Here is a 26,131-nt window from a genome sequence, read left to right as displayed (position 1 = left end):
GACTATAGTTGTTTCCTTCATTTGTTTCTGTTAACACAATCCAAGTCAAAACTTACCTTTGATAGTCTAAAACAAAGAAACCAAAATACATGAACTACCAGGTGCTAATGGTTCATGCCTATAATTCATACTATTCTGGAAGCTGAGAACTGAGGATCATGATTCAAATCCAGCTCATGCAAGAAAGTCTGTGAAATTCTTTTCTGAAGCTAACTACCAATAAACCAAAAGTAGAGCTGTGGCTGATGCAGTAGAATAGTCTTAAGCAAAAATGCTTAGGGTCTGCATCCTGAGTTCAAGTCCCAGTTATCTCTCTCCCTCTCCCTCTCCCTCTCCCTCTCCCTCTCCCTCTCCCTCTCCCTCTCCCTCTCCCTCTCCCTCCCCTCCCCCTCCCCTCCCCCTCCCCCCTCCCCCTCCCTCTCTCCCTTTCCCTCTCCCTCTTCCTCTCCCTTTCCCTCTCTAGCTTTTTAATGTGTGAACTGTGCTTCAATTCTCTCCTAAAAGAGAAATTGGATTGCTGTCATTTGGAAAGATAAGACATGTTTCAAGGCATTCAAGGCATGTTACTGTTCCAATAAGCCAGCATGCTGCTTTACCTCCTCCAGCAAATTGCCTGAGAAAAAGGTGAAAGTTCTGGGAGACTCTGCCCTGTCTGCTTTATTGAAAAAGAGAAACAGTTGTAAAAATTGCCGTAGGCCCACATGGATGTAGTTTTGCCAGTATAATGTTGAATTTTTAATATTTGCCACCTACTTCTCAGTTATTCTCAAGTCAAAGTTGACAGCTGAGGATGTCTTGAAACATGTCAGATTATATCTTATTTTTGAAAATATTAGGCTGGGGGTGGGAGTGTGGCCTAGTGGCAGAGTTATTGCCTAGCATGCACAAAGCCTAGGGTTTGATTCCTTGGTACCACATACACTGAAAAAGCCACAAGTGGTGAGTGGCTCCAGTGGTAGAGCACTAATCCAAGGACAGTGCATAGGCCCTGAGTTCAAGCCCCAGGACTGAACAAAAAAAAAAAACTATGTAGGGACAGATTTTTAGAAGTTTGATGCCAGAATAACTCGTTATTTTTGAAGTACAAAAGTAACATTCTCCCAATTTAGTGAGTGTTCTGCCTATTCATTATAAGCAGATACATAAATGATACCCATGTAGAATATTTTATGCTCCTTACCTTCTTCTTCCTTAGAATTCTGAAGAACATTTTGTTGCAGAAGAGATGATAGCAGAAACTGAGTATATACTTATAGAAAATGCCATTTACATGGTGATGATACATGCAGATGTATGCACAGAAAGAACTCTGATTATTCAACTTGTATTACAGTTTTATCTTCCAGTTCCAGAGCTGTTTGCATGCACACACACACACACACACAAGTGCATACTGTTCATTTAAAAAGACAAAAACCATAAGCCCAAAGTATTTTAACCACTGTATATATCACACCCCACCAAGCATTATGACATAAAACTAATCAAGGATAGTAAGATGGGCTAACAAAGAACATAACATTCCTAGGATAAATATATTGCACCAGTAGATACAGTGGTGGGATGAGAAGTAGTATGGGTTGTTTCATTATGGAATATGCATACTCTTTTTTTCCATGGATATTTCTTTCAGCATCCCACATTCTAATTTGGAGATTGTTATATGTGCATTTGTGTACGTGTGTGGTTGTGGATTCTGGTATTAGGACTTGAACTCTGGACCTCATACTCTTAGCTTTTTATCTATATCAGTTGCACCATACCTCCACTTCCAGCTTTTTGTTGGTTAGTGGACATAAGAGTCTCTCAGAGGGGCTGGTAGTATTGCCTAGTGGTAGAGCGCTTGCCTAGCATGAATAAAGCCCCAGGTTGGCATCCTTAATACCACATACACAGAAAAAGCCAGAAATGTTGCTGTGGCTCCAGTGGTAGAATGCTAGCCTTGAGAAAACTCAAGAATAGTGCCAAGACTATCAATCCCCAGGATAGACAAAAAGAAAAAAACTTTCAGATTTTTTCCTCCTAACTCAGATGAGATCCTCAGATCTCATCCTTCTGAATAGCTAAGATTACAGCTGTGAGCTTCCAGAACCCAGCTTGGAGACTGGCTGGTGAATGAGGCCCTTTGTGAACACCAGACATAGTGCTTGAGTTGTTACAGGGTTTTGTGATTCTGTTATTGAGCTAGGAAGCAGAATCTCTGAGGTACTGGGTAATGTGCCCAGGTTATGCTAAATTTTATGCTAAGTTAGTAAGAGACAGAGAGCTAATTCCTACTGAGATGTCTTCGATAACAAATCTACGTTTTCCATCATACAGCCATTATTCATACTTGTACCTTTCACAGAGCAGGGATTGAAGGCCGTCAAGGCCTTGTGAAGAGCTTGTCTCAAAAGTGCAGCTAGACTGCTGTACCATTCTAGGCTCTGAGAATGTCCTAATGAAGAGGCATCTTATGTGTAGGGACAATGAGAGAAGATGGTGTTTTAGGAGATGCTTGATCTATTTAGGAGATTCTAGACTTTTTTAAGTCACTTTATGACTTCACAGACCAATATGAAGCCATTTTGAAAATACATCTAGAAAGGTGGGTTTTGGGGGGTTTTTTGTTGTTGTTTTGTTTTGTTTTTATCAATTACATATAAAACAGGTACCAATGAGAGTTTAGGTTAATGAAAATCAGTGTTCAAGGGATTTTCAAAAAGCCATTGGAAGGAGTTGAACATTCATAACTGTCCTCATAACTGTCCTTACAAACTGTCCTTGTAACTTACAACCATCCTTATAAATCCTCTATCTAAAAAAATGGCACTGGTTTCTTTGCCAGTGAAACACCATTTTTTACTCCCAGGAAATTTACACTTGGTACAAACTATTCATCTGTCAAGATTTTTATTCAATATCTTTTAAAATGTGACCACATTTGATGAATATGGATCAAAGTACTTAAATCTCACCTTTTTTCCCCCCTCCAGTAAGTTGCTTTTCTATTCTAAGACTATCGGTTATTTCCCCATAGCCATTATAACTAGTACATTCAGTGCCCTCTCTGCCTGAGATGATAAATATGGTAAATTGTGTTCTGAGCCTGAAACACAACTCTATAGCACACTGCACCTGTGCACTTGCTCTCCCTACCCTACATTACCCTTTCCTGCTCTGAGTAGATTTGCTCTATAGAAAACACTGTAATTACTGAAACATAGATAAAATTGTTCCCCACCTTAGGCTTCTCCTTTTCCTCAGTGTTACTCATCTGAGTTTATCCTTTACCATCTAGGCTCTCACCTGTGTTCAACATCAGAATCATCTAGAGTAGAAGCAGGAGAAGCATAAAAAAGAGCAGTGGCAGAGCCATTCCTCAGGCCACTTAACCTATCGGAATATCTGGAGAGTGAGGTAAATTTAAAAAAAAAAAAAAAGAAAAGAAAACTCATTGAATGTTTCTGAAATGAACAGGCGGTTGATAATTTTAAAGTCACCCAGTGAACTCGGCAAGTTGCTGCAATCTTAGTAACTTGGGTGGTAATTGACCCCAGTGCCATCTGTTCAATGTGGGTAATCGTATTTCCTCTAAGATTTGTCAGGAAGATTAATTTAGTTAACCCAAGTGTATAAGAAAACATACAAGTAAATTGTAGTAGGTGTGTTAGGGAACAATCTCAGGCTTGTTTTGCCTGTCACTAATATTGTTACTGTGTACTTATATTTCTCCTGCCTACTCTTGCTCCTGTATTTCTCATGCCTGCTCTTGCTCCCATTTTAGACATCAACACAATTCCCATGTATTATCTGGTGATTTATTATCTGCAGAGATAGCTTCATTTTGTTCTGTTTCCTTTTCAGAGAGTCACCAACCAAAACCATTGCAGGTACTCAGTTGTGGCCTGTATTTGTTGCATGAATCAATAGAATACATTTGGGGAGGCGGTTAAAGTAGCTCTATGGAGCTATAAAGATATAGTTTTCATATACCATATAATTTGCCCATTTGAAGTCTGAGTCACAATATGGTATAACTGTTACCACAGTCAATTTTAGAACATTTTCATCACTTCAAAATTATCTTTTAGGCATTGCCTCCAGCAATATATGAACACTAATCTATTTTCCATTTCTATATTCTTCTTGTATTCTGGGTGTTTCATATAAATAAGATCATACAAATAGACTTTGCAACTGCTTTTACCTAGTTTGAGATTCATCCATGTTGTAGCATTATTAACCCTATCTTGTTTGGTCTAGTCCTAGTTTGACAGGATTTTGGGCTGTTTCTAATTGGGAACTCTTCTGAATAAAGGTATTTTTACACATTTGTATACATGTTTGTGTATAGATATATTTTCATCTATATTGTAAACAAAGGAGTGGAATTTATGGGTCAAATATACCTTTGTTTAGTTTGTTAAAGGAGCTACAAGTATGTTTTCCAAAGCAGTTGTATCTACTCTTACATTTCTACACTCGGTGCTCAAGGACTCTTATTTTTCCATGTCCTTGCCAACTCTTGTTAGTATCAGAATTTTATTTTAGCTGTGTTAGTTGCTTTGAATCCCTTTCTCCTGTGTTGATTTGTATTTCCCTAGTTGTAGCTGATGATAATCTTTTTCCCTGTCAGTGACCGTGACAATGCTAATTGCTTTCTCCCTATTTGTTTCTTGGTTTAATAATTAGCCCTTTTTCTGGATGACCAGGGAAGACTGGTATCTATTACTTCCTCATATGAGAATCTCAGTCCCAGGTCCTCTTTTTTTACTAGTGATTTATCAACAAAAGCAAAAACCTTATTAATGGTTAGACAAATATGCAAGTAGTAATGCAGAAAATAATGGTAATGTATAAAAGAGAAGTGTTGATCATCTTAGGTTATTAGAATAAATTATGATCAGAAACTTTAGGACGTTGTTTATACTTGACAGTATTTTCATATGATTTCCTTGCAGAATCTAATACTTGTACATGTAACCACAGAAGCTCCAGGTTTCCGTTTAGCAAGTCCATGAGACCTTTAAAGGTATTCTTTCAGGAAGGAATAAGAATTTGTCATTTTATTCTTCCACTTTCTCTTCAGATTTTCCATGCCAAACACCAAAGTAGTGAGGATGCTGTGTGGTATGTCTCTTAATCCTAGAGACAGTTTGGTAGAAATAATGTTGACCTGGAAAGCAGAAGCATGTGTTGAACACTCACCATACTCGGCACATGGGAGGTGCTTAGTGACTTCTGTTCCATTATTGAATGGAGAAGGCACTTAAGCTAGGCTGCAGCTTAGTGAATCATTCAAAGCAGAGGGTTGACAGCTAAGCTTTGGGAAGTCTTTCTCATAACTCTTTGATACAATGGTCATTATATTTGCAGCTTTCAAGGCTGAAATAGTGCAGGGGAAAAAAAACAAAGAAAAAGAAACAGAATCTAAAACAAGTCTTTTCAAGTACTGATCTGAAACACTCCAAAATCTCATTTTTTTTGAAGAATTAACATGCTTGAAAATTTCGAATTTGGGGGCATTTTTAATTAGAAGCATTCTGATTAGGAATACTGCTGAAGATCTTTCAAATCTGAAATACTTGTGGTATCAACCAGTCTAGGTAAGGTACACTCAACATGTCTACTGCACTGGGGGCTCATAACTCTTCCCCATTAACCACATTTTGCCTTCCCAGCACCAGTGGTGAATGGGAAGTTTCCTGTTACTGTGGGGTCATATGCCTGGAATACGTATATATGACTCGGTTACAGAAATTAAATCACTTTTCACATAGGGCAAATGGAAAGCAGCCCTAAATGAATATTTGCCAAGGTGAGAATGACTGGTGAGATCATTTTTAATGGGAGACTACATATCACCATGACTGGTTTCCCTCTGATATACTGCTGGTAGCTCCTGCAGCCAAGCCCACTGACTAAGGGGCTGGGAAGTTCCAGGTCTGCAAGCCAAGAGTAAAGATTACTGGCTCTTGGCTGTCCCTAAGCAGCTGGGCTATGGCACACTGTAGTGGGTACACTAAGCAGCCATCTGATAAATGTGGCCCTATGTTCATATCAGATGAGCTAGGAAAAAAGCTATCTTGTCCTACACACAAAATGGTCACTGGAGACCTTTATCTTTTGAGAGGAAGATGTGTGGGTGGCACTGGGATGAAGTACGCCCTCACTCATGGAGATGGTTATCCTAATTGTTGGCAAAAGGACTGGATAAGGTGATTTCAAGTTTCTTGAAGCTTCCATGGACAGACAGAGGGCTATGGTTTTTGAAGTTTCTTAGAGGATTTTTTAAAAATTTTTTTGTAAACTTCTTCTATTTCCCCTTGCTATAAAAGTAGTAATGCTGAGGAAATTGGACTTTTTAAAGCTAATAGATGTGTATTCCAGATACAAAGTGAGGGTTGATAGTGTCCTATAAGTTCTTAAACTGAAGTGCCATTTCTGATAGTGGTCATTCGTGCGGTGGATGCTGGACAGAAGATGAGCCTAGATGGAGTGCTATTCTTTTGGTGGGCTAGCTCTCTTCATAGCTAACTGCCTTTGCATGGGGCTCCCCTGCCCATGCCTGTCTTCCTCACTCCATAATCGCCATCACACAGGAGCAGGTAGTCACAAGCCAATGAGTATACCTACCCATAAGTGTCAATAGAATCAGCAGAGGCCTGACTCACGGCCCATTTCTTTCCTTTGCTGTCCCCTTTATTTTTTTTTATTTTTTTTATTTTTTTTATTGTAATTAGTAAAAGGGTTACATGATATTTGCCAGATAGAAGGTGCATTAATTCACATACATTGATACCCTTTCACATGTCTTGGTACCCATTTCCCTCCCCCCCCACCCCCCACCCTTTTTGGTTTTCCCCCCTTCCCTATCAAATTTCAAATATCCAAATACAAATAAATTCAATATATCAGATAACAAAGTGAGATACTATAACAATATAAGATAACCAAGGGACTTGCTGTCCCCTTTAAAACACAAATTGCTATCTTTGGTAGTACAAAGGGGTTTCTTTTGTTTTTGAACTTCTTTTACAGCCTTATTACCAGATCTGTCTTACTCAGATGAGGATTGGCTATCATTAGTGTTAAATGAGTGTCCGGTAGGTGAATTTTTATGATGCTGTATTGGTGATGGTCAAGGGTGCTTGAAGTATAGGTGTATGTATAAATTTGCATTGAACGGGTCAGTTTCAAGATGGATTGTGTGATAACGGGGTGAACCTTGCATTTGATTTTGTAAAAGCACTGGACAGTTAATGTATGATTCATGAAGGTTACTTCTCACAGAGATGCAAAGCCTCTTTTTAAATGCCAATGAGATAGAAATATTAACTCCCTCGGAAAATAGGTTTGTCTTCTATTTCAGCACCAGAAAGGACTCTTCTCTCACTACTGCCCCCTGTGTTGTTGACCCCCTTGTCTAATGTGGTTTCCCTTGCCTGTATGTAGCATGTGTTCGAGAACTAGAGTTGTTGGGCAGTGATTTGGAGTGGCTCATTCCTTTTCTTCATTCCATTGGAGCTTGGGCTCTACCGTTCATTCACTAAGTTATTCAGTCCCTAGTGTGCTGGGCTTCTACACATGTATGTGTGGAAATGTGGGGTTCAGCCCAGATTTAATGCCCTGCCATCTAGTAGGCCCCTTCACGCATTTTGCTGGTAGAGAGTCTGCACCTTGCCTGAAGGGGACATAGCATTGACAATTCAGTTTCTAGCAGGTTCCCAGTGAGTGGGCTGTTTGGAGGTTGGTACTGAGGATTTAAAATGTCCTTTTTTCCTACCTATAAGATGAAGTCTCTGTCTTCCCAACTGTAAAATGTAATGCTTTAAGTGACAGCTCCTAAGAAAGGCCAAGTGCTCTACAGGCTCTTTTTGTTCACTTCTTGTTTTGGTCTGGATCACCTTATTCTGTTCCCTCTCCCTTTTGAGGCCGCTCCTTTTCTGGCTGGGCTTTGCACTCTGAGTCTGAGAGAGGCCTAAGTGAACTGATGGGTCTAGTTCTGTCTCTTTTGCTGCTTAGTGTGTCTTTAAAGTGCATTGGTTTCTGTTTGTCTCATTGTTGGTACATCTGTGTGGATTTGAAGGAAGACTCCAAATCTGACCGGACTCAACATTCTGCCTGTTGGTGACAGCTTTGCTGCTATTGCCCCTTGAGTGTGTCTGCTCTTCCCAAATTATAAGCATTTCTGGTGTAGAGATGATGCTTGTTGTCTTAGATTAAGCCCACCATCTAAGCACCACCTGCGCTGGGTAGGGACTGGTGATAAATAAGCCTCAGGGTTTCATACCTACATATCTGCCTTTTGCATCCATACCCATTTGATAGTGAACTTTTGTGTGGGGTTGATCTGAGGGTAAGGGATAAAACAGAATCATAGTCATATGAACTGAACTTCAATGCATACATTAATATTTTTGTTCTCGCCTCCCCTTGCTCTTTTACTATGAAGGTAAAAATGGCAGAGGAGAAAGCTTGAGGTAGAGAAGATTCTAGTAAGGATAATGTATCTTCTTATCCTAGGAACTCACATCTAGTAAGCTCAGTCATTCACCAAAACAAAACAAAAACAAAAACACAGTTCTGAAAATGGGTTTTGTTGGATTTTTTGGTTGTGGTTTTTAAAGTCATCACAGGTAATAGTCTTCCATGGACACTGTGTAATAAACACATTCACTGATGTTTTTGTCATTAGCTTGGAAACAAATGGGGAAACTCCTCGAGGAGGAGCTGAGTCCGAACGAGCTAATTAGTGATGGAAAGGCTCAAGTATGATGATCCTGGTTGGATTTGGGGAAGCAGCATTGATCCATGGTGGAAGACAGGAAGTTCTGTTTTCTGGTCACTGCTGACTTCCATCCCAAAGCCTGAACACCACTAACCCATAGCATTAGGAAGCGCACTGTCTATTCAGAGTCTTAGTGTGTAACTAAATAATGGAGGGGAAGTTTGTTTCTAAGGTAATACAATTGTAAAGCAAACTCTTGTTAGATAAGCTCATGAACTGCCAAGGAGGAAGAATAAAACCCTGACCTCTCCGGAGCCTCCACATATCTGGACCTCCTCAGAAGTCAGACTTGGGGCAGGCAGAAACATTCCTGTGTTCGTTCTAATAGCATCCACTGAGTACCTGATAAAGCAGGAATAAGGGGTTTCCATCTTGTAGGTTCTTCTTGCCATAAGAGGGAAGATGGACTAATACAAAGAAAAGGGAATTGCTTACCATCAGGGGAGAGAGCAGTACACTGGGGAAGCTCAGAAGAGTGCAACACTAAATTCTAAACTAAATCCTGATTCACTCAGCATGCTAAGGAAATATTAGAACTAAAATCTCCAGGAAAGTAAGGCTTGGTTGAGTCTTACTAATGGAAGGATAGAGAAGGGGTGGAGAGAAAAAGAGGCTAAGAAGAGGCTTCTAGGCACAGGAGTATCTGCAAAAATCTTTACAGAAAAAGGGGGCTTACTTTGGGAATCTCCCAATATAGCAAAAATAGAGGTCTGCCTCTATTTCCCTAGATAAAGTTTTATTAGAAAACAGCCTCACTCATTTCTTCATGCCTTTCCTTCAGTTGCTACTATGCAGGTATGAGTAGTTTTGACAAAAATATGAGGACACTGACCTTAAACAGTTCACTGCCTGGTGACCACATGGGCAATTACCCACTTTGAGCATGTCATATTTTTAATCAATGAAGCAGAATGATAAGCACCCGTATTATCAGCAACAAGCCTTTGTTTTCTGCCCTGGACTGGTTAATACCTACCCTCCTGTGTCTCCAACTCTATACCTCTAGCTTTTCAATTTCTGGTCCTGAACATTCCAGAAATAAAATGTCAGTTATCTTTTAGTATGAAAGAGAACTATTTTCCCTGGAAAGAGGGCATGTTCCTCCCACTCCTTACCATTAGAAATGTTGCTTAATTTCCTTGAACCTCTGCCACTGCCTGTATGCTTAGAAAGTGTTATCCAGGAAAATTACAATTCAAAACAATGATGATAAAAATCCTCTCTAGTTTCTGGTGATTTAGTGGCTTCTGGAGCTTGATGAATGGGAGGAGATGAGCAGTAAGAGGGCCTTCCCTTCAAGCCTTTTATTTCAGAAATAAAGAGAAGACATTTCCAGAAAAGCACCTGTGCCAGGCCAGACACTTTACAAATATTAACTTAATAAGAGATGGACAAAGTAAACCTATAGTCATTGCCAATTTACAGATCATAAAGCAGAAGTTCTGATAAGCTAACAACTTTACTGACTGAGACTATCTCCCAACTCTGAGGAGAGGGTGTTGATTTTTATGCTCTAGCTGTCCTTAGCAAGTAATGATGCTGTCAGGAACGCAAGACTTTCAGACCATCAACAGAACTGGCTTTCAAATAGTAGGTGTAACTAAAATCATAAGGTTAACTTTGCTTCAATCCCAACAGTTACTGAGGAATTAGATATCCTTATCAAGTGAGATACTGCCATTTGAGATCTTCTTCATGCTTAGTATTTGATGTACAAAAACTGCGGGCGGTAAATAATACATTTCAAGTTTTTCCTGGAAAATAACAAGTTGTTTTGGGTTATCTTAAATATCAACACAATCCTTCTTACTACTGTGACTTTACGTCAAAGACTGAAGTTCTGATTGTGGTTTGTTTTTGTTTATTTTTGGTTTTGTTTGCCAGTTCTGGGCTTAGAGCTCAGGGCCTGAGTACTGTCCTTGGGCTTTCTTAAGGCTAGAGCTTTACCACTTGAGCCACAGCACCATTTCTGGCTTTTTTTCTATGTATGTGGTACCAAGGAATAGAACCCCAGTCTTCATGCATGCTAGGAAAGCACTCTACCACTAGGCCAAACTCCCGGCCTCTCTGATTGTGGCTTTTTTCTATAGGCCCTGTCTGCTCCTGTCTGCCTTCTCAGTGTTTCCCAAAGTTGGTCCCTGAATGTGTAACTACCTTAGTTCATTGAATGCCATCTATAGATTGTCCATTTCTATGGCATAATCCTGTTTTTGTCTTCCTATCTCATTTAAAGTATTACGGGGCCAGGAGTTTGGCCTAGTGGTTGAGTGCTTGTCTAGCATGCACAAGACCCAGGTTCGATTCCTTGGTACCACATACATAGAAAAACGCCAGAAATGGTGCTGAAGCTCAAGTGGTAGAGCTCTAACCTTGAGAAAGTCCAAGGACAGTGCTTAGGTCCTGAACCCAAGCCTAAGACTGGCAAAAAATAAACAGTAGATTTCTTGTTCGTAAAGTAATGCACCTTCTATCTGGTGAATATAATGTAACCCCTCTATTAATTACAATTAAAATATATGAAAAAAAATAGTCTCACTGGATCCTTCTTTAACCGGTAGAGATTGAGTTGATATCATTCCTTTGCCTTAACAATGTCTGTCACACTGTTTTGTTGTTCATTTACCAGTGCCCACCTTTAGATTATAAACTTCTTGAAAATATTCTTTTAGTTTTCAAGTACAGGAATGAAGTTACTATAAAGGGGATTTATGAATGTATTTGTGCTGTACTGTCATGAACTCAGAACCACACACTCTTGCTTGCTTTTTTTCACTCAAGGCTGGCACTCTACCACTTGATCCACACCTCCATTTGTAGCTGTTGGCTGCCTAACTGGAGATAAGAATCTCACCTATTTTCTTACCAGGCTGCCTTCAACCCATAATCCTCAGATCTCATCCTCTAGTAGCTAAGATTACAGACTTAATCTATCCACTCCTGGCTTAAAGGGGATTGGATGCACACAAATGAATTTAAAATAACAAAGGAGACTGAAATTTGAGAGCCGGTTTTACAAGAAGCCAGACCTCGTGAAATTAACAGGGGAATTCTGCCGGATAATAATGTATGTCACTGATGCTCTTAGCTATTCTGATCCCTCTTTGTACTCTCTTCTTGAGACTGCATATGTGTTCACAAAGTCATCATAAAACCTCTGCTTGCTTGATCACTTAGAATTAGCCTATAAATCTAATGTCTTCATTTCACTTCCTTGCTTATGTGGCGCCTCAGTTTACCTGAAATTTCCAAGCTAGCACTCTGATTGGCCCCACTCACTCTTATGACCTAGACAATGAGCAAAGTGGGTCTCCGGCTATCCAGAAGGTGGGGATCATTAGGTAAGGACCTCAAACTGCTCAGACACGTTTGGTGCTGTCAGGGTTTCATGGGCCAGAATATGTCTACGGTGCCGATCTTGGCTTCTGTTTTATAGACTTTGTTTTCCATTCTTTACAGATATCATTAATGGAGCTCAAGAGAAATGTGTATTGCCTCCTATGGATGGCTACCCACACTGCGAGGGGAAGATCAAGGTAAGGCACAGGCAGTGCCTGTTCCTCTCCATCCTCCTTGACCTGGTACAAGTGAGTCATTTTGGGGGGGGGGGGGGGCGCCAGCTTTAGGTTGTGGCTATGTTGACTCTCCAGTGCTTAAGTTAACTACATAGGTGGTCAGCAATGGTTCTCACTGCTTGACAGGAAGAGCCAGGGCCACTTTCTGGGTGGGCCATGCCTTTGAACCTCTTCTCTCTTTCCCAGCCTCCTGTGCGTGATCCTTCAAGGCAAAGTGATAAAGGGCAGCTGTTATTTAATGACTGTCTCCCTGTTCCACAGTCACTAGGGGTCCTGCTCATTTCCACAGGGTAGTGGTTTAAAGGTCACATTGGCATGTTCAGTTCAGTGCCTAGAGATATATGGCCACTCTTCCATACTTTTCGTCATGGTTTTCTTTTACTTTTGTGTCTTTTTTTTTAATATTGAGGATCAAATCTGGAACCTCATGTATGTCGGACAAGTTCTGTCTCATTGATCTACAACTTTAGCCCTTGATTTTTTCCTTTTTATTTTTTTCCCTTTTTTGAGGGGTAGGGTAGATAGGACTGGGTATTGAAGTACTCAGTGGGCAAGTATATGACTATGTGAGTTAGGCTGTTAGTCCTTTTGGTTTTTAATTTGTTTTTTTTCAGTTAAGATCTACTTCTGTACTCCCTCTCTAATAGAGATTACAGGCATGCACTGGCATACCCAACCTTAACTTTTTTATTCTTTAGTTTTAGGGTTGGGGATTGAACTCAAGACTTAGCCCATGTGATGAAATACATGCTCTACCACTCTCCTACATCCCAGCCCAACAATTGTTTTTTTTAATTCCTATTGTGGTTTGTGCCTGACCAGTAGAATTCAGAGAAACGTGTCAGTTGAGGTTTGCAGGTAGGGCCAAGAGAATGACCCTGTTGTACTTGTCATTATAGATGGCCAACTGGAGACCACTAAGGCCTATGAGCAGTGTCCTCTCTCCCTTCCTGCTGTGAATTGGTGGAACCTAACCAGTACCCCAAGGATATTTAGATGTCTCTGCAGGCACCTGACCTTGATAGCACTTTCCCTCTCCTAGCTTGTCTCTACTGCTCAGGCCTAGCTCTTGCCTGTGGTTTCTGATTTTAGCTTCTGATCTCCATGACTCCATCTTCACACCACAGCCTGAGCCACTCATCACACTATTGCCCTTCGACATCAAGTTGTGGGACACAATGTGTTACTCAGATGTTTCTGTGGTCTTATCATTTCAGTGGATGAAAGATATGTGGCGTTCAGATCCCTGCTACGCAGACAACGGAGTGGATGGGTCCACCTGCTCTTTCTTTATTTACCTCAGTGAGGTGAGTACCCTCCTGCTCCCAAAGCTGGGGTATGTCCATAGACTGTTGGAGCTTCGCCTGCAGTTTGAAAAGTGGAAGGATGTGTGTTGGTTTTAGACAGAGCTATCACTCCAAGAGCTATCTCCATGTTTTCCTATTGTGTAAAATATACTCAGTGTAAGATTTTTCCATTGCAATCTTTTTCAAGCATATAGTTCAGTGGTATTAAGTATATTCGCAGTGTTATCGAATGGTCACTACCATCCATCTGCAGAATTCTTTTCATCTTGCAAAATGGAATCTGTACCCATTCATCTTAACTCTGCACAGCCTTTCAACCCAATAATTAGCACTTCATTCTACTTCTGTCTCTTCAGATTTTTGCCCTAGGTACTCAGAAAAGGAGAGTTCTATTTTTTGTCATTTTGTGTCATATTCTCAAGATTCAGCTGTGTCATAGCATGTTTTAAAAATCTCCTTTATAAGGCTGATCCATACTTCATTGTGTCTAAAGGACAGATTGCTTATCTATTTGTCTTCTACTAGATACTTGACAAGTGTAAATAATATATACTCCTGACACCCTGCTTTTGGTTATTTTAGGGTATATAACCCACAAATGGATTTGGTGGATCACGTGATAATTCCATTTTCATGTTTAGAGAAGCTACCATATTGTTACTCATACCTGCTGCCCAGTTTGCATTCCCACCAATGGTCCACAAGGGCCCCAGTTTCTCCACATCTTCAGCCAATATTTGTTACTGTCCTGTGTGTGAAATAACTCAGAGCAGTCTTGAGCTTCTTGTCATGTCTATGTTGCCTAGTTGCCTGTTAAAGTATGATCTGAGTTTATTATACCTCCCCCTTCTGTTTTCTACTGGTACCAACATTTGAACTAAAGCCCTGATACTCACTTAGCTAGATTGCTCAAAGCTGTTGATTTACTACTTGAGCCATGCCTCCTTGAACTTAGCTACTTTGGAGGTTGAGTCTTTAGGAATTTCCTGTCTAGTCTAGCTTCCAACCATGATCCCCTGGTTCTCAACCACCTAAGTAGTTACATTGGCGTAAGTCACTGGTTCCTGGTTCTTTTTCCTTCCTTCTGTCCTTCCTTGCTTGCTTGCTTGATTGATTGATTGACTGATTGCTTTCATCTGACTTTATTTTCACATGCACCCTTGGATTTTTTTTTGAAAAGTTTCCTAGAACTTAACAGGCCACTTACCATTTGAGTAACCTCCATTTCACACTTCAGAAAGTCAAAGTTGGAGTAGGAGGAAGTAAGTTTTCACCTGTGAAAGAAGCTAGTAGGGAATCAAAACTGCTGGCTGCCCCTTCCCTGCTTGATGGATGGGGCTGTCCTAGGGGCTGACGTAACAGGGGCTGACTAATCCAGAGCTGCTTCACACATGCCTTCTCTGCTGCAATTCCTCTTCCATTCTGCTCTGTGTGTGCTTTGCTGGTGCCAGTTGACAAATGATCGTTAACAGTACCCTCGTGGCAATTTGGAAAACACCTCTGTTTTTTGAGACTGAAAGAAATGTTCTTGTGGGATCCGGATGCCTCTTTTTTTCTGCCATAAGTGAACCAGACTAGCTTCTTTTTAAGATCACAAGTTATAATGGCCTTATTCCCTCTCTTTCCTTAATATATTCAAGTTAGATGTGTGTGTGTGTGTGTGTGTGTGTGTGTGTGTATACATGCACGTGCCTGCACTGGGTTTGAACTCAGGGCTTCACACTCTCACTTGGCATTTTTGCTCAAGAGTCATGCTCTACTGCTTGAGCCGCACTTCCATTCTTATCCTTCTTACTCACTGGGAGATGAGTCTCTCAGATTTCCATGCCTAGGCTGGCTTCGCACCTCAATCTTTATACCTCAGCATCCTAATAGCTAGGATTGTAAACACGAGCCATCAGCTCCCAGTCTTCCAAGTCAGACTTCTCCCTCAGCACTGAGGTTTGAATCCACAGCTTTCCATATTCTGGGCAAGGACCTCCAGCACCATTGACCCTTCTTAATGACAAAGTTGTCTCCTGATCACCATCACCAGCATCTCAGAGCTAGTGACAGTTTAAGGAATTTCTTGAAAGGAAGAGCACTTAGTTAGAATTGGGACTGTTTGTTCCTCACTAGCAGGCTGCTGACAGTGATTTTACAGCGTCGGGTATGTTTCTGATCTCTGGTTTGGGTGACCAGTGGCCTACTTTTGCATTTTCTTCTCCAGAAGTAGGCCTGGGGCTACAGGTGAGCCTTCACTCAGGTGAGAAGCCAGTTAGAAATACCTTTCCTGTCCTTACGGGTGAGACTTCTCACATACTTTAATTTTCAGAAGTTTCCCTCTCCTTTCTCTGTGGTAGAATGTAGCCAGAGGCCAGCTGTGTGCAGTGATTGACAAGCTGGGCTAATTTCACGCCTTTCTAAGAGTTTGTACTTGGAATGGAATGAAGGGGCTGGTGGGTGGGAGCTATGGAAGTGTAGGGAATTGGTAGAGCTACTGGAAAGGGATTGCATTAATTTGCAACCTGATCCTTTTCCTTGGAGACTTACCCATCTCACACCCAATGAGGGAAAGATATGGAAGGAGAAATGAGAGTGGCACGGGGGCAGCCTGGGCTATATAAAGATGGATGTCCCACATATTTTCATGAGATGTCAAGTGTTTACGTGTTGAGATAGGAGACTGCTTTTCCTGAGGTGTGGAATGGGCCTTCCTTAGCCTGTTTATTCTCTCCTTAAACGGATCAGGTTTGACCTTTTGGTGGGCTGAGTTCAGTTCAATGAACATTTACTAAACGTGTCTTCAATCAGCTGCTACTGAGAACTCCTTCACTGGCCACCCATGAGGTGTGTTTATTGTCTGGAAGAGGGGAATGAGAGAGCAAAGGTAATCATCAGGGACAAGGGAGGGTAGAGAAGGTTCTGTTGGGGAGAGAACTAAAGACCTCATTCTCCAGTGTTGCTCTTGAAAATAACCCTGAAAAGGTTTTCTTCAAAGCATCACACAAGGTACCCTGTTTAGGCTCCATATGGGTATAGAGGATAGGGGATTGCCTCAGAACCTCCTACCTAAAGTTTAGCTTTGTCCTGTACTTTGAGGGTTCCCCCCCAGGGCGGGCAGGGGTTGTTGTTTGTTTCAGAAAGAGTAACTGAACCTTCTCTTGCCTCAGCTTCTTTCATTACAAATAAATCTTTTAACTTTGTTCTCAAAGAGCCCTACTGTAAAGATATTGGAGGATTCCTGACTTAGTATGGAGTGTACTTGGAGTAGGCCTGGCAAAGAGAAAACACTCAGTAAACCCATCAGACACTTGGATGGTTTTTAATGGTGTCATTATTTGACAATAGTTCGTAGGCTGTCACTTAGTCTCCAACATTACAAGTGGACTCTTAGTTCCATTTTAGAATTAGAATCAATTTTGGTTTCCCATTTAGCATCATAATTCAATTTTAGGTTCTTTGACTTCTGGTAATATAGAAATTTAGCTGTTCCCTTGATGCGTGTATTTCCTTAATTGACAAATAAAACTGGTATGCATTTGTAGTGTATGAATTGATATTTTGATGTATGTATACAATGGGAATGGTTAAATAAAGCTAATTAACATGCACTTTCCTCACAGAGTTGTTTTTAATAAGCAAACCTCTGGACTGCTTTTCTTTTCTGGTGCTTGTGTTTGCATTTGAGGATCTACTCATGGAGCCAGTAATGTAAAATTCATAGAGATGTTAATTAACATCTAGTACTTTATTTTAAAACATAGTATCTATGGCTTTATGGGGCTATAGTTATGCCTCCCCTGTCCCCCCCCCCATCCCTGCTACTTCCTCTCTTCCTGCTCTGGAACTTTACTTTGCCATGTCATTGAACTCTGAAAGCTGTTCATTCCTATATCATATGCCAACTCTTTTGCAGTTGGAAAAATGCTTGAGGGACATCTTCATTTGGCTTGTTAACTCCATCAACACAAGGACCAGTGACTTAATTCTATTTCTAATCCCTCTTTCTATATTTGATATCAGTACTGTGACAAAAAGAGACCAAGTAAAATGTCTGTTTCCCAATCAGTCACCAGATGGAACGGAAGGATTAAATTTACATCCATTTTAGAAAGTGGCACTTTTTCTCCATTTCCTCTACTAGGGACTGTCTCACAATGCCAGTTTCCAGGAAATTCTGGAATTACAAGCCTCTACTTTTGCTCTCAACATCTTGTAGGCTACAAATCCACTTTCTTAAACCTCAGGCAATAAAGTCACCAATACATACCCCCTCCTCGTTGTATCCCCAGCTGTAATGTCATAGGTAGGTGTAGGGTACAGGGGTTTTGAGCTGGTCATATATGAGAGAAGAGTGGAAGGCCTTTGTGTCCCCAACTGAGTGCTAGATGCTGGTAAACTGAGTGTGACCCTCTACCTCCAAGGCCATAGATAACTCATAGAGCTAGGCTAGGTCTCTTCTCTGCCAGATGCTGTGCTTTCCGGTAGCCTCACTCCCTGCATTTGCTCAGATTCATGCTTGGTAGCCATTTGGTCTTACACTTAAGTCCTGTGTTTAAACTAGAAGGCAATTACGCTACTTTCAGTTAATATAATTTTGATACCCTACCTTAGCACAGGAGAAACCTTACTGATCTTCCTGAGGGTATAACTCAGGAAAATTGGGCATCTGCCATTCTGAGTACAAGGAGTGAGTGGATAATTCATTTGGCAGCCTTGTATTTCCAGAATATCAAGTGGTTCATTTTCCGTATCTGTTTTTGTGAGCCATGTAACTACTCCTGTTATAAAGACAAGGTCCTATAAAGTGATTACTCAGAGAATGTCTTGTTTCAGGTATATTAACTTAGTGGGCTGCAGAGCCTTTTACTGCTATCAGCACTTAGAGCAAATTTCTTCGCCCTTACAGATATTATATTGATGGATGATGCTGCACTTGACATCACACATTTTTATACCATTGTTCCCAAAGGTAGCAAGCGGCATACTTTTCCAGACTTCTGAATTTGTTGCTACTATTTCATAGTTGACCCGAAATAATAAAATTGCTCAGTAATTGATCTCTGGGTCTTAAAAGTATGTACCACTACTAATGCTTTAAATAACAATTTGTATCCACATGTGTCTATGTACATACATGTATATATGTATATGTGTATGCATGTATATGTACACGTGTGCATACATACTCATGGGTATACATCTCATAAAAGAACAAAAGAAGCAATTTCATGCTTTATTCATCAATCTGTTCCTCCATTTCTTGAGAAACAGGCATAAAGGTCTTTTTTTTCTGTTTTTCCCTTGGCAATATGTAAAACTAATATTGGCTGAGTATGCTATTAACCTTGAGTTTAAATTCAGCGTACTTAATCCCTTGATTAATGCCAAGATTAATGCCCAACAGGAAAGGTTGACGCTTAAATGTTTGTGAATGCAAGCATGAAATGAAATGCTAATAACCAGTACAATGATTTGAATTTATGGGCTATGTTGGCTGCTAAAGATAACGTGGAAATGGTGTGCCACAGACTAATTTGTCAAAGTGGGCAGCAAAAGAGAATTGCTGTTCAGGTTACAGAAGGAAACAGTGAGCAAACCTGACAAGGGACAAGTCAAGAGGACCTGATAAAAATCATTAGGCTGTCACCAGTATACAAATGTATATCTAGCCATAAGAAGAGAGTTCCTTCTTGCCAGGTTTCTTGGCAATAAAGGTGGTCGCAGAGATTTGTGTGTCACATTTTTCTTCTTACTTTCTTAGCTTACTCTTGTTTTCTGTCTTTTTCATCTGTGTTATCTGAGTTTGGTAAGGAATTTTTTTTTTTGCACAAGGATTTTTTTAAACATCCCTGAAGAGGTTTTATTTAGTGTACTGTTTTGTTTTTGGTCCCAGTATTGGGGCTTGAACTAAATGCCTGAGTGCTATCACTTCCTCATTCAAGGCAAGTACTGTTACTTGAACCACAGTTCCTTTTGTGGATTTGGGGATAGGAGAAAAGAATCTCAGACTTTCTTACCCAGGCTGGCTTTGAACTGCAATCCACCACACCATTAGAGCAAACTCCTTCCCCCTTAACAAGAATCAGGGGGAAAAGAACAAGACCTTCTAGGATATGTGGCTGGTTGGCCTCCAGTGTTGTTGTATACAAATTGTGTTTTGCACACTTTTGTATGTTCCTTCCTGTAATTTATGGTGTGTATGTTCAAAATATTTCTTTAATCTTTAGACTTTAAATGCTTTTAATACGAGAAATTTCATACATGTACAATAAGAGTATGATGAACCGCTCATGTGCCCCAGGCCAATCTCATTCCATTGACACTTCCTTTACCCACTTCATTATTTATTCTGAGCATCCATAAATCCTGTTGATGTTTTAATACATATATATGTTAGAGATTACCTTAAAACTATTTTGATAATTATATCACATCTGAAAATTATCATAATTTCTTTATTCCTCAATATCAGATTGATACTTACATTTTTAGGTCACCTTGTAAATTGAGTTTTACTGATTTCAAATGGGTTTGAAGCAACTATATAGTACCATCATACATACCTTTTCAATCTCTTTGAATATTCAGTGGCTTTCCATCTTTTATTTTTATCCCTTATAATTTTGGGGTGAACATATTGTAATGCTCTGAAGTTTGATTCTTTCATCCTGTGGTGCTAGGGAGGCTGGCTTTTCCATGTTTTCTGGAAATTGGTAATTCAGCCTGAGTTTTTATCAGTGGTCTGAATATGCCATTCGCCCAGCCTACCTCATGAACGGAATGATACACACTTCTTCCAGGAGACACATAACTTTTGACGGTCTCTCTTAACATAGCAGTTTGTTGATGATTTCATTAATTCTTGAGGTTTCCTTTTTTTGTTTTTCTTTGTGTAGAACTTAGGGCCTCACACATACTAGGCAAGCACTCTACCACTTGACCTACCTCCCAGGTTTCTTTTTTCAGCCTTTAGTTTTTCAGATACTGCATTGTGCTTTTACTGAGACCCATCTTAGACCATGATTCTCCTATAACCTCCTAAGTACCTAATTGTAGGTATGTTCCTCATCTAATTTTCCCATGCTGGCCTTGAATCTAGATTTTCAATTCCTGAGCCCCTGGGATTGCAGGTAAGTATAACATTACTACTTTTTTTCTAGTTTTCATTATTGTTTTTGTGTAGTGCATATATAGAGGGATTACAGTTACATGAATCAGGTACAAGGAGTATAATTTTTTTGAACCATGTCTCTGCTTCCATGGCTCTTTCCCAGATATTCTCTGCCATCCCCACCCATAAGATAATTCATTTTCCACATGGTGTCTAGCGAATATCACTGTTAAATTTGTTCCCCCTTGTTTCACCTTTTATGTGTCCTCCCTCACCCTCCCCCAAATACAAACAAATGTGTAACACATGCTTCATCTGGAATTTGATGATCTAGACACAGATCATACTTGTTGAACATGTTACCTCTTCCCATGTTTTTCTCCCCCTATTCCCTGCAGAATTTAAAGTTACACATTTGTTTATTTGAAGGAGAGATGAGAAGGGCAAAAACAAGATGATGAGACAAAGGACAAAGAATGAACCAGTGTAACCACAATAGTCCCAAGACAGTATGTGGGAAATGAGCTTGACAATTTGATGTAACTTTTTAAAGTAGATTTCTTGCTCTCTGGTGTGAAAAGGCTAATTTTACACAATTGCTCTCCTGTCCATACACCTGGGAAGAGGCCTAGGCCACCCATATCTGAAGAGCAGCCCTTGCTCCTCCTTTGTCATTTCTGTGCACTTATATTCACAATCTGGAGGCCAGGGTCATTCATTTCTGAGTACTAGGAATCTGACAGGTACTAATATCCTCATTGTTGTAAGAGAGGAGACATTATCAAAAATATACAAATTCATAGATTGTACAAATGGTCCACAAGAAAAATAAAAGAGGAAAAGTAAGTAAAACCATTATAAGCTCATGCTTATAATCCCACCTACTCAGGAAATTGAGATCGTGAAGATTAGGGTATCCACCCCTAAGAGAATCAATCTCCAGTTATGTAGCACAATGTCAGACTGTAGGCATGGCTTGAGGGGTAAAGAACCAGCTACATCAGAGTACAAGAGCCTGAGTTCAAGCTCATTTTCCATAACCAAATTCTTGACATGAATTTTATGGAGGAAAGATTTATATTGGCTCACACTCTTGAGATGGTTTAGTTAATAGCCATTGATTCTAGGCCCATGGTAAGGCATAACACAATGGGGGAGGAAGCTGTTCATGAAGCAAAAAAACAGAAATAAAAGGAAAAGATCTAGCTTTTGGGAGTAAGCCTTCAGTGACCTACTTCCTCCAGCCAGGCCCCACCTCCTGAAGCTTATATTAGCATCTCTCAATATGACTCCACCAATGGAGGACTGAACATTGAACACATGAGCCTCACAGGGACATCTCATAAAGCATCACAGGTGGTAGGAAAGGCCCCGTTGAGATGGTGAGGGAATGATATTGAGAGGGAACAAAAGAGAGGAATCTCAAAGGATTCAGAGCCAGGCACAAACTCACATCTATAATCCAACCTATTGGAGAAGCTGAGAATAAGCCCAGCCTGGACCAAAAAAGTTCATGAGATTTTTGTCTCAACCACTAAAAATCTGAGCCCAGTGGCATGCACCTGTCATCTCAGTGTAAATAGATCATGGTCCAGCCTAGCCTAGACTTAGTGATGCAATTTAAAAAAATATGAAAGCCAAAATAATGCCGTGTGTGTGTGTGTGTGTGTGTGTGTGTGTGTGTGGCTTAAGTAATAGGACACCTGCCTAGCAGATGAGCTCAAAACATACTACTAAAAAGAATTGGAAGGCATGGATGCTCAGAAGACAGTGATCATTAAAAATAAAAAATCACCCCAAAAAACGCCCTCAAGTGAGTGATTAATAACATACCAAATGCAAAAAAAAATGTTCTTCCTGGAAATTGTTTCACTCTGAGCACAGAGAAGTGCACAGAAGTGGACTTAAATTCAGTATCTTGTACTTCCCTAAATCTGCTTTCTCATGGCTAGTGCTTTACCACTCGAATCACTTCTCTAATCCAGTTTTTTGGTAGTTAATTGAAAAAGGAATCCCAACAGACTTTGCTGCCCATACTTCAAGACTACTATCCAATCCACAAATCTGAGCAGTTAAAATTGTAAGAGTGAGCCACCACAGCTGGCTCAGAGGTTTTTAAACTGTTCTCATAATCAGCAGTACCAGGTATAATTATTTATTGAATGAATGATTCTCTTCAACACATTTTGTCAGACAAGGTGATGGTCCTGGCCAGCTTTGGATTGTGTATCTCCTGCATAGCTGGATTACAGGCATGACTACACTTCACTGTCCCATTTTGGAGATAGATAGGATCTTAACTGTTTACCCAGGTTGGATTCAAACCACAATCCCCATTCTCTGCCAGAGGCATCAATTGGTTCATATACTGTTTTCACCTTAGTACAAATTTTGTGTTAACATTTTTTTTCATTAAAATTTGCTTGTTGGACTCTATTACTTCATGCCTATAATGGCAGCTGCCAAGAAGATAGGATTTAGAAAACTGTAGCCCAAGGCTAGAAAAGTCCACAAGACCTCACCTCCAAATGAACCAGCAAAAAGCTGAGCTGGGGATGTTACTTCAGTAGTAGAGCTGTAAGCAAGCCAAGAAGGTGTGAGTTTCCAGAATTTGAACTCTAGCACCAAAAATAAGCGAAAAAATTTAGAAATTCATGTTGAGACATGAAGTATAGGCATTTTGAGCATTTGTTAGCAAGTTTAGGGTCATTTTCACCAATATTTTATCTATGAAGTATGGGGGATGTGGATCCCATATATAAGACTATTAGGCAAGATAGTTATGCCTTGCAACCTAATTTGTGTATTTTCTGTTTTCATTGTCCCTTAGAATTTTATGTCTGGGTCTGAAAAATTATACATTATATACAAAAGGAGCGCTGCCGCTGGTTTCTAGAATGTGACTGCTTTCTAAAATTGGGTGACTTAGGCTGTGGACAGTGTAAGATACAGGCTGGATGGGACCAGCTTTTCTGTGGGCAGTGAGGATGGTGTGAGACATGTGTCTGTGTGGCTCCTCTCTGATTGGCTTCTGGAGGAATTCATTCAGTGCCTTTCCTGTATGGAGGAAAATTGACTTTCTCTTCCTACAGTGATTTCCGATAGAATTTAGAAATTCTGTGTCATCATCTCATTAGAACCCCACTGGCTCTGTGGCACATTGAAGACTTAATGCTGCTTCTCTGTATGTTATGCACTTTTCTTGTACTCTAAGCAGAATGCTGGATCCTCCAGCCTTTTGTGCTCTCCTGTAGGTAGCCTCGCTTATGTGTTGGGTTGGTAATATTTGTGCTGTCTTGATAGGGGAGGGGCACAAGTACAGTTACAGTAAACCCATGTGCAATCATGATTCATGAAGTTTCATTAGGTCCGAAAATAATTCCATGAAAAAATTATCAAAACAATGTATCCATTTTATCCCAGCAGATGGTTAAATTTTCATACTTTATTAGTATTGTCCAACCATCTATTACTGCAATTGTTTTCTACATTAAACTCTGCCATTAGCACAAAATACAGTATCTGTACGGTTCAGTTTTATGCATGGGACAGTCCAGTCTGTCGAAAAGGAAGAATTATGATAGAGAAACACATATGTCTGATTGCCTGGAAGACTTTCACCACTTGACTATGTAGCTTTGATACTTTCCATGAGTTTTCAGCATCATTTCTCTACTGGGGTCAAGAGGAAACTTTCCTTGCCTAATGTAATGTTTAGTTAAAAGTCCTAATAAAATGATCACATAAAGTGTGAATAGAGAGAATATTATTACTGTTTTTATTGCTTAGATCATGTATTTGATTTCATTGACTACACAGTGAGTATTGATTTTTTACTGCCTGCCAGTCTTGAACTCTGGGCTCAGGACAGAGGAAGTTTTTGTTTTCTGGGAGTCGACCTTCAGAGGGACAGAGAAACTACACACTGGTGGTCTTTTGTTTTTGTTAGTCACAGGGCTTAAACTCAGAATCTGGGTACTGTCCCTAGGCTCTTTCGCTTGACGTGCTCTACCACTTTGAGCCACAGCCTCACCTACAGTCTTCTGTTGATTAATTGGAAATAAGTCTCACAGAGCTTCCAACGCAGGCTGGCTTTGAACCACAGTCCTCAGACCTTAGCCTCCTGAGTAGCTAGGATTGCAGATGTGAGCCACCAGTATTTGGCCCCTATTTTCTTGTTCTATACGGCAGTGAAAGAAAGGCAGAGAATGGGCAAATGTAATATTACAGAAGTTTGAGGGAGTTGGTGGCCTCAAATTATACTCTTCTTTCATTTGAAGTGATTGGTCGTGCTTTTAATCCTGACTACTCACGAGGCTGAGATCTGAAAATTATGATTCAAAGCCAGCTCAGGCAGATAAATCCCTGAGACAAAGTTAAAAAAGCCAGCAAAAAGCCAGAAAAGGAGGTATGGCTTAAGTGGCATGGTACCAGTTATGAACAGAAAAGCCAAGGAAGTGTAGAAGCTCCACTGTTGGCACTAAAACACAAAAAAGGCAGAGGAATAACGAACCAATATGTGCAGCTATTTCCACAAGTGGCAAGAAGAAATGGTGGGAAATAATATAGAATGACAAGATTAGTTAGTCACCAAAAGATTAATAAGGTGAAATCTGACAGGTGTGTAAAAAAAAAGGAGTAAAGTTTGAGATACCTCATAAAGAACGTATTTTAGCCAGGTGCAGTGGCTCATGCCTATAATCCTAGCTACCCAGGAGGCTGAGATTTGAGGATTGGGGTTTGAAGCCAGCCCAGGCAAGAAAGTCCATTAGACTCTTAGCTACAGAAAATAGAAAGTGGAGCTGTAGCTCAAGTAGTAGAGCACTAGCCTTGAGCAAAAGGAGCTCAGAGACAGTGCCCAGGTCCAGAGTTCAAGCACCAGGACAAACAAGGAAAAAAATGCAGCTTTCCAGAAGAATATTGGATTCCAGGCAAAATGCAGGATGAACAGTGAAATTTGATGTTCAGGCAAATCATTTTTGTGGTGCTGGGTGATGAACTCAGGAACTTGTTTGTTTGTTTTCTAAGTAACACTCTACCACTTGTGCCACACTGACTTGTGACTTAGTTTGTTTTTGAGATAATACCTTGTGCTTTTGCCTGAGACAGCCTCAGATCATGATTCTCCTGCTTTTTGCTTCCTAGAAAGCTGGGATTATGGCCTGGCCTGTTTTCTTTTTCTTCCAAGTATAAAAATGCATCCCTGTTTTTCTTCTATCCGACAGTTCTCCTGGGTCAGAAATGAGCTAGATGAACTTGAAAGGAGATGGGTCTATATTGGGCCAAGTGAATAAGGAGGACACTGTGCGGATGGAGGCAGATGTCATAGGATCTTGGTATAAATTGCAACTTGTACTCTTGAGTCCAGTGAAAAGCCATTGAA

General features: G+C 40.3%; 1 protein-coding gene across 1 annotated transcript in view; it reads left to right on the top strand.

Moving 5' to 3' along the window:
- The window catches only part of Mgat5 (alpha-1,6-mannosylglycoprotein 6-beta-N-acetylglucosaminyltransferase), a 320,121-nt gene that overhangs the window by 159,708 nt on the left and 134,282 nt on the right, over positions 1 to 26,131 (top strand). Inside the window, exons 4-5 of the mRNA XM_090342912.1 lie at positions 12,230 to 12,306; positions 13,563 to 13,652. Coding sequence (XP_090199038.1) covers positions 12,230 to 12,306; positions 13,563 to 13,652 — 167 coding nt within the window. The remainder of the gene's footprint in view (positions 1 to 12,229; positions 12,307 to 13,562; positions 13,653 to 26,131) is intronic.

Source organism: Megascapheus bottae, chromosome 12, assembly GCF_031878675.1.
Source record: "Megascapheus bottae isolate mThoBot1 chromosome 12, mThoBot2.hap1, whole genome shotgun sequence".
NCBI lineage: Eukaryota > Metazoa > Chordata > Mammalia > Rodentia > Geomyidae > Megascapheus > Megascapheus bottae.
Note: the sequence above shows the minus strand (reverse complement) of the source record. Positions and strands in the feature narration are given on the sequence as shown.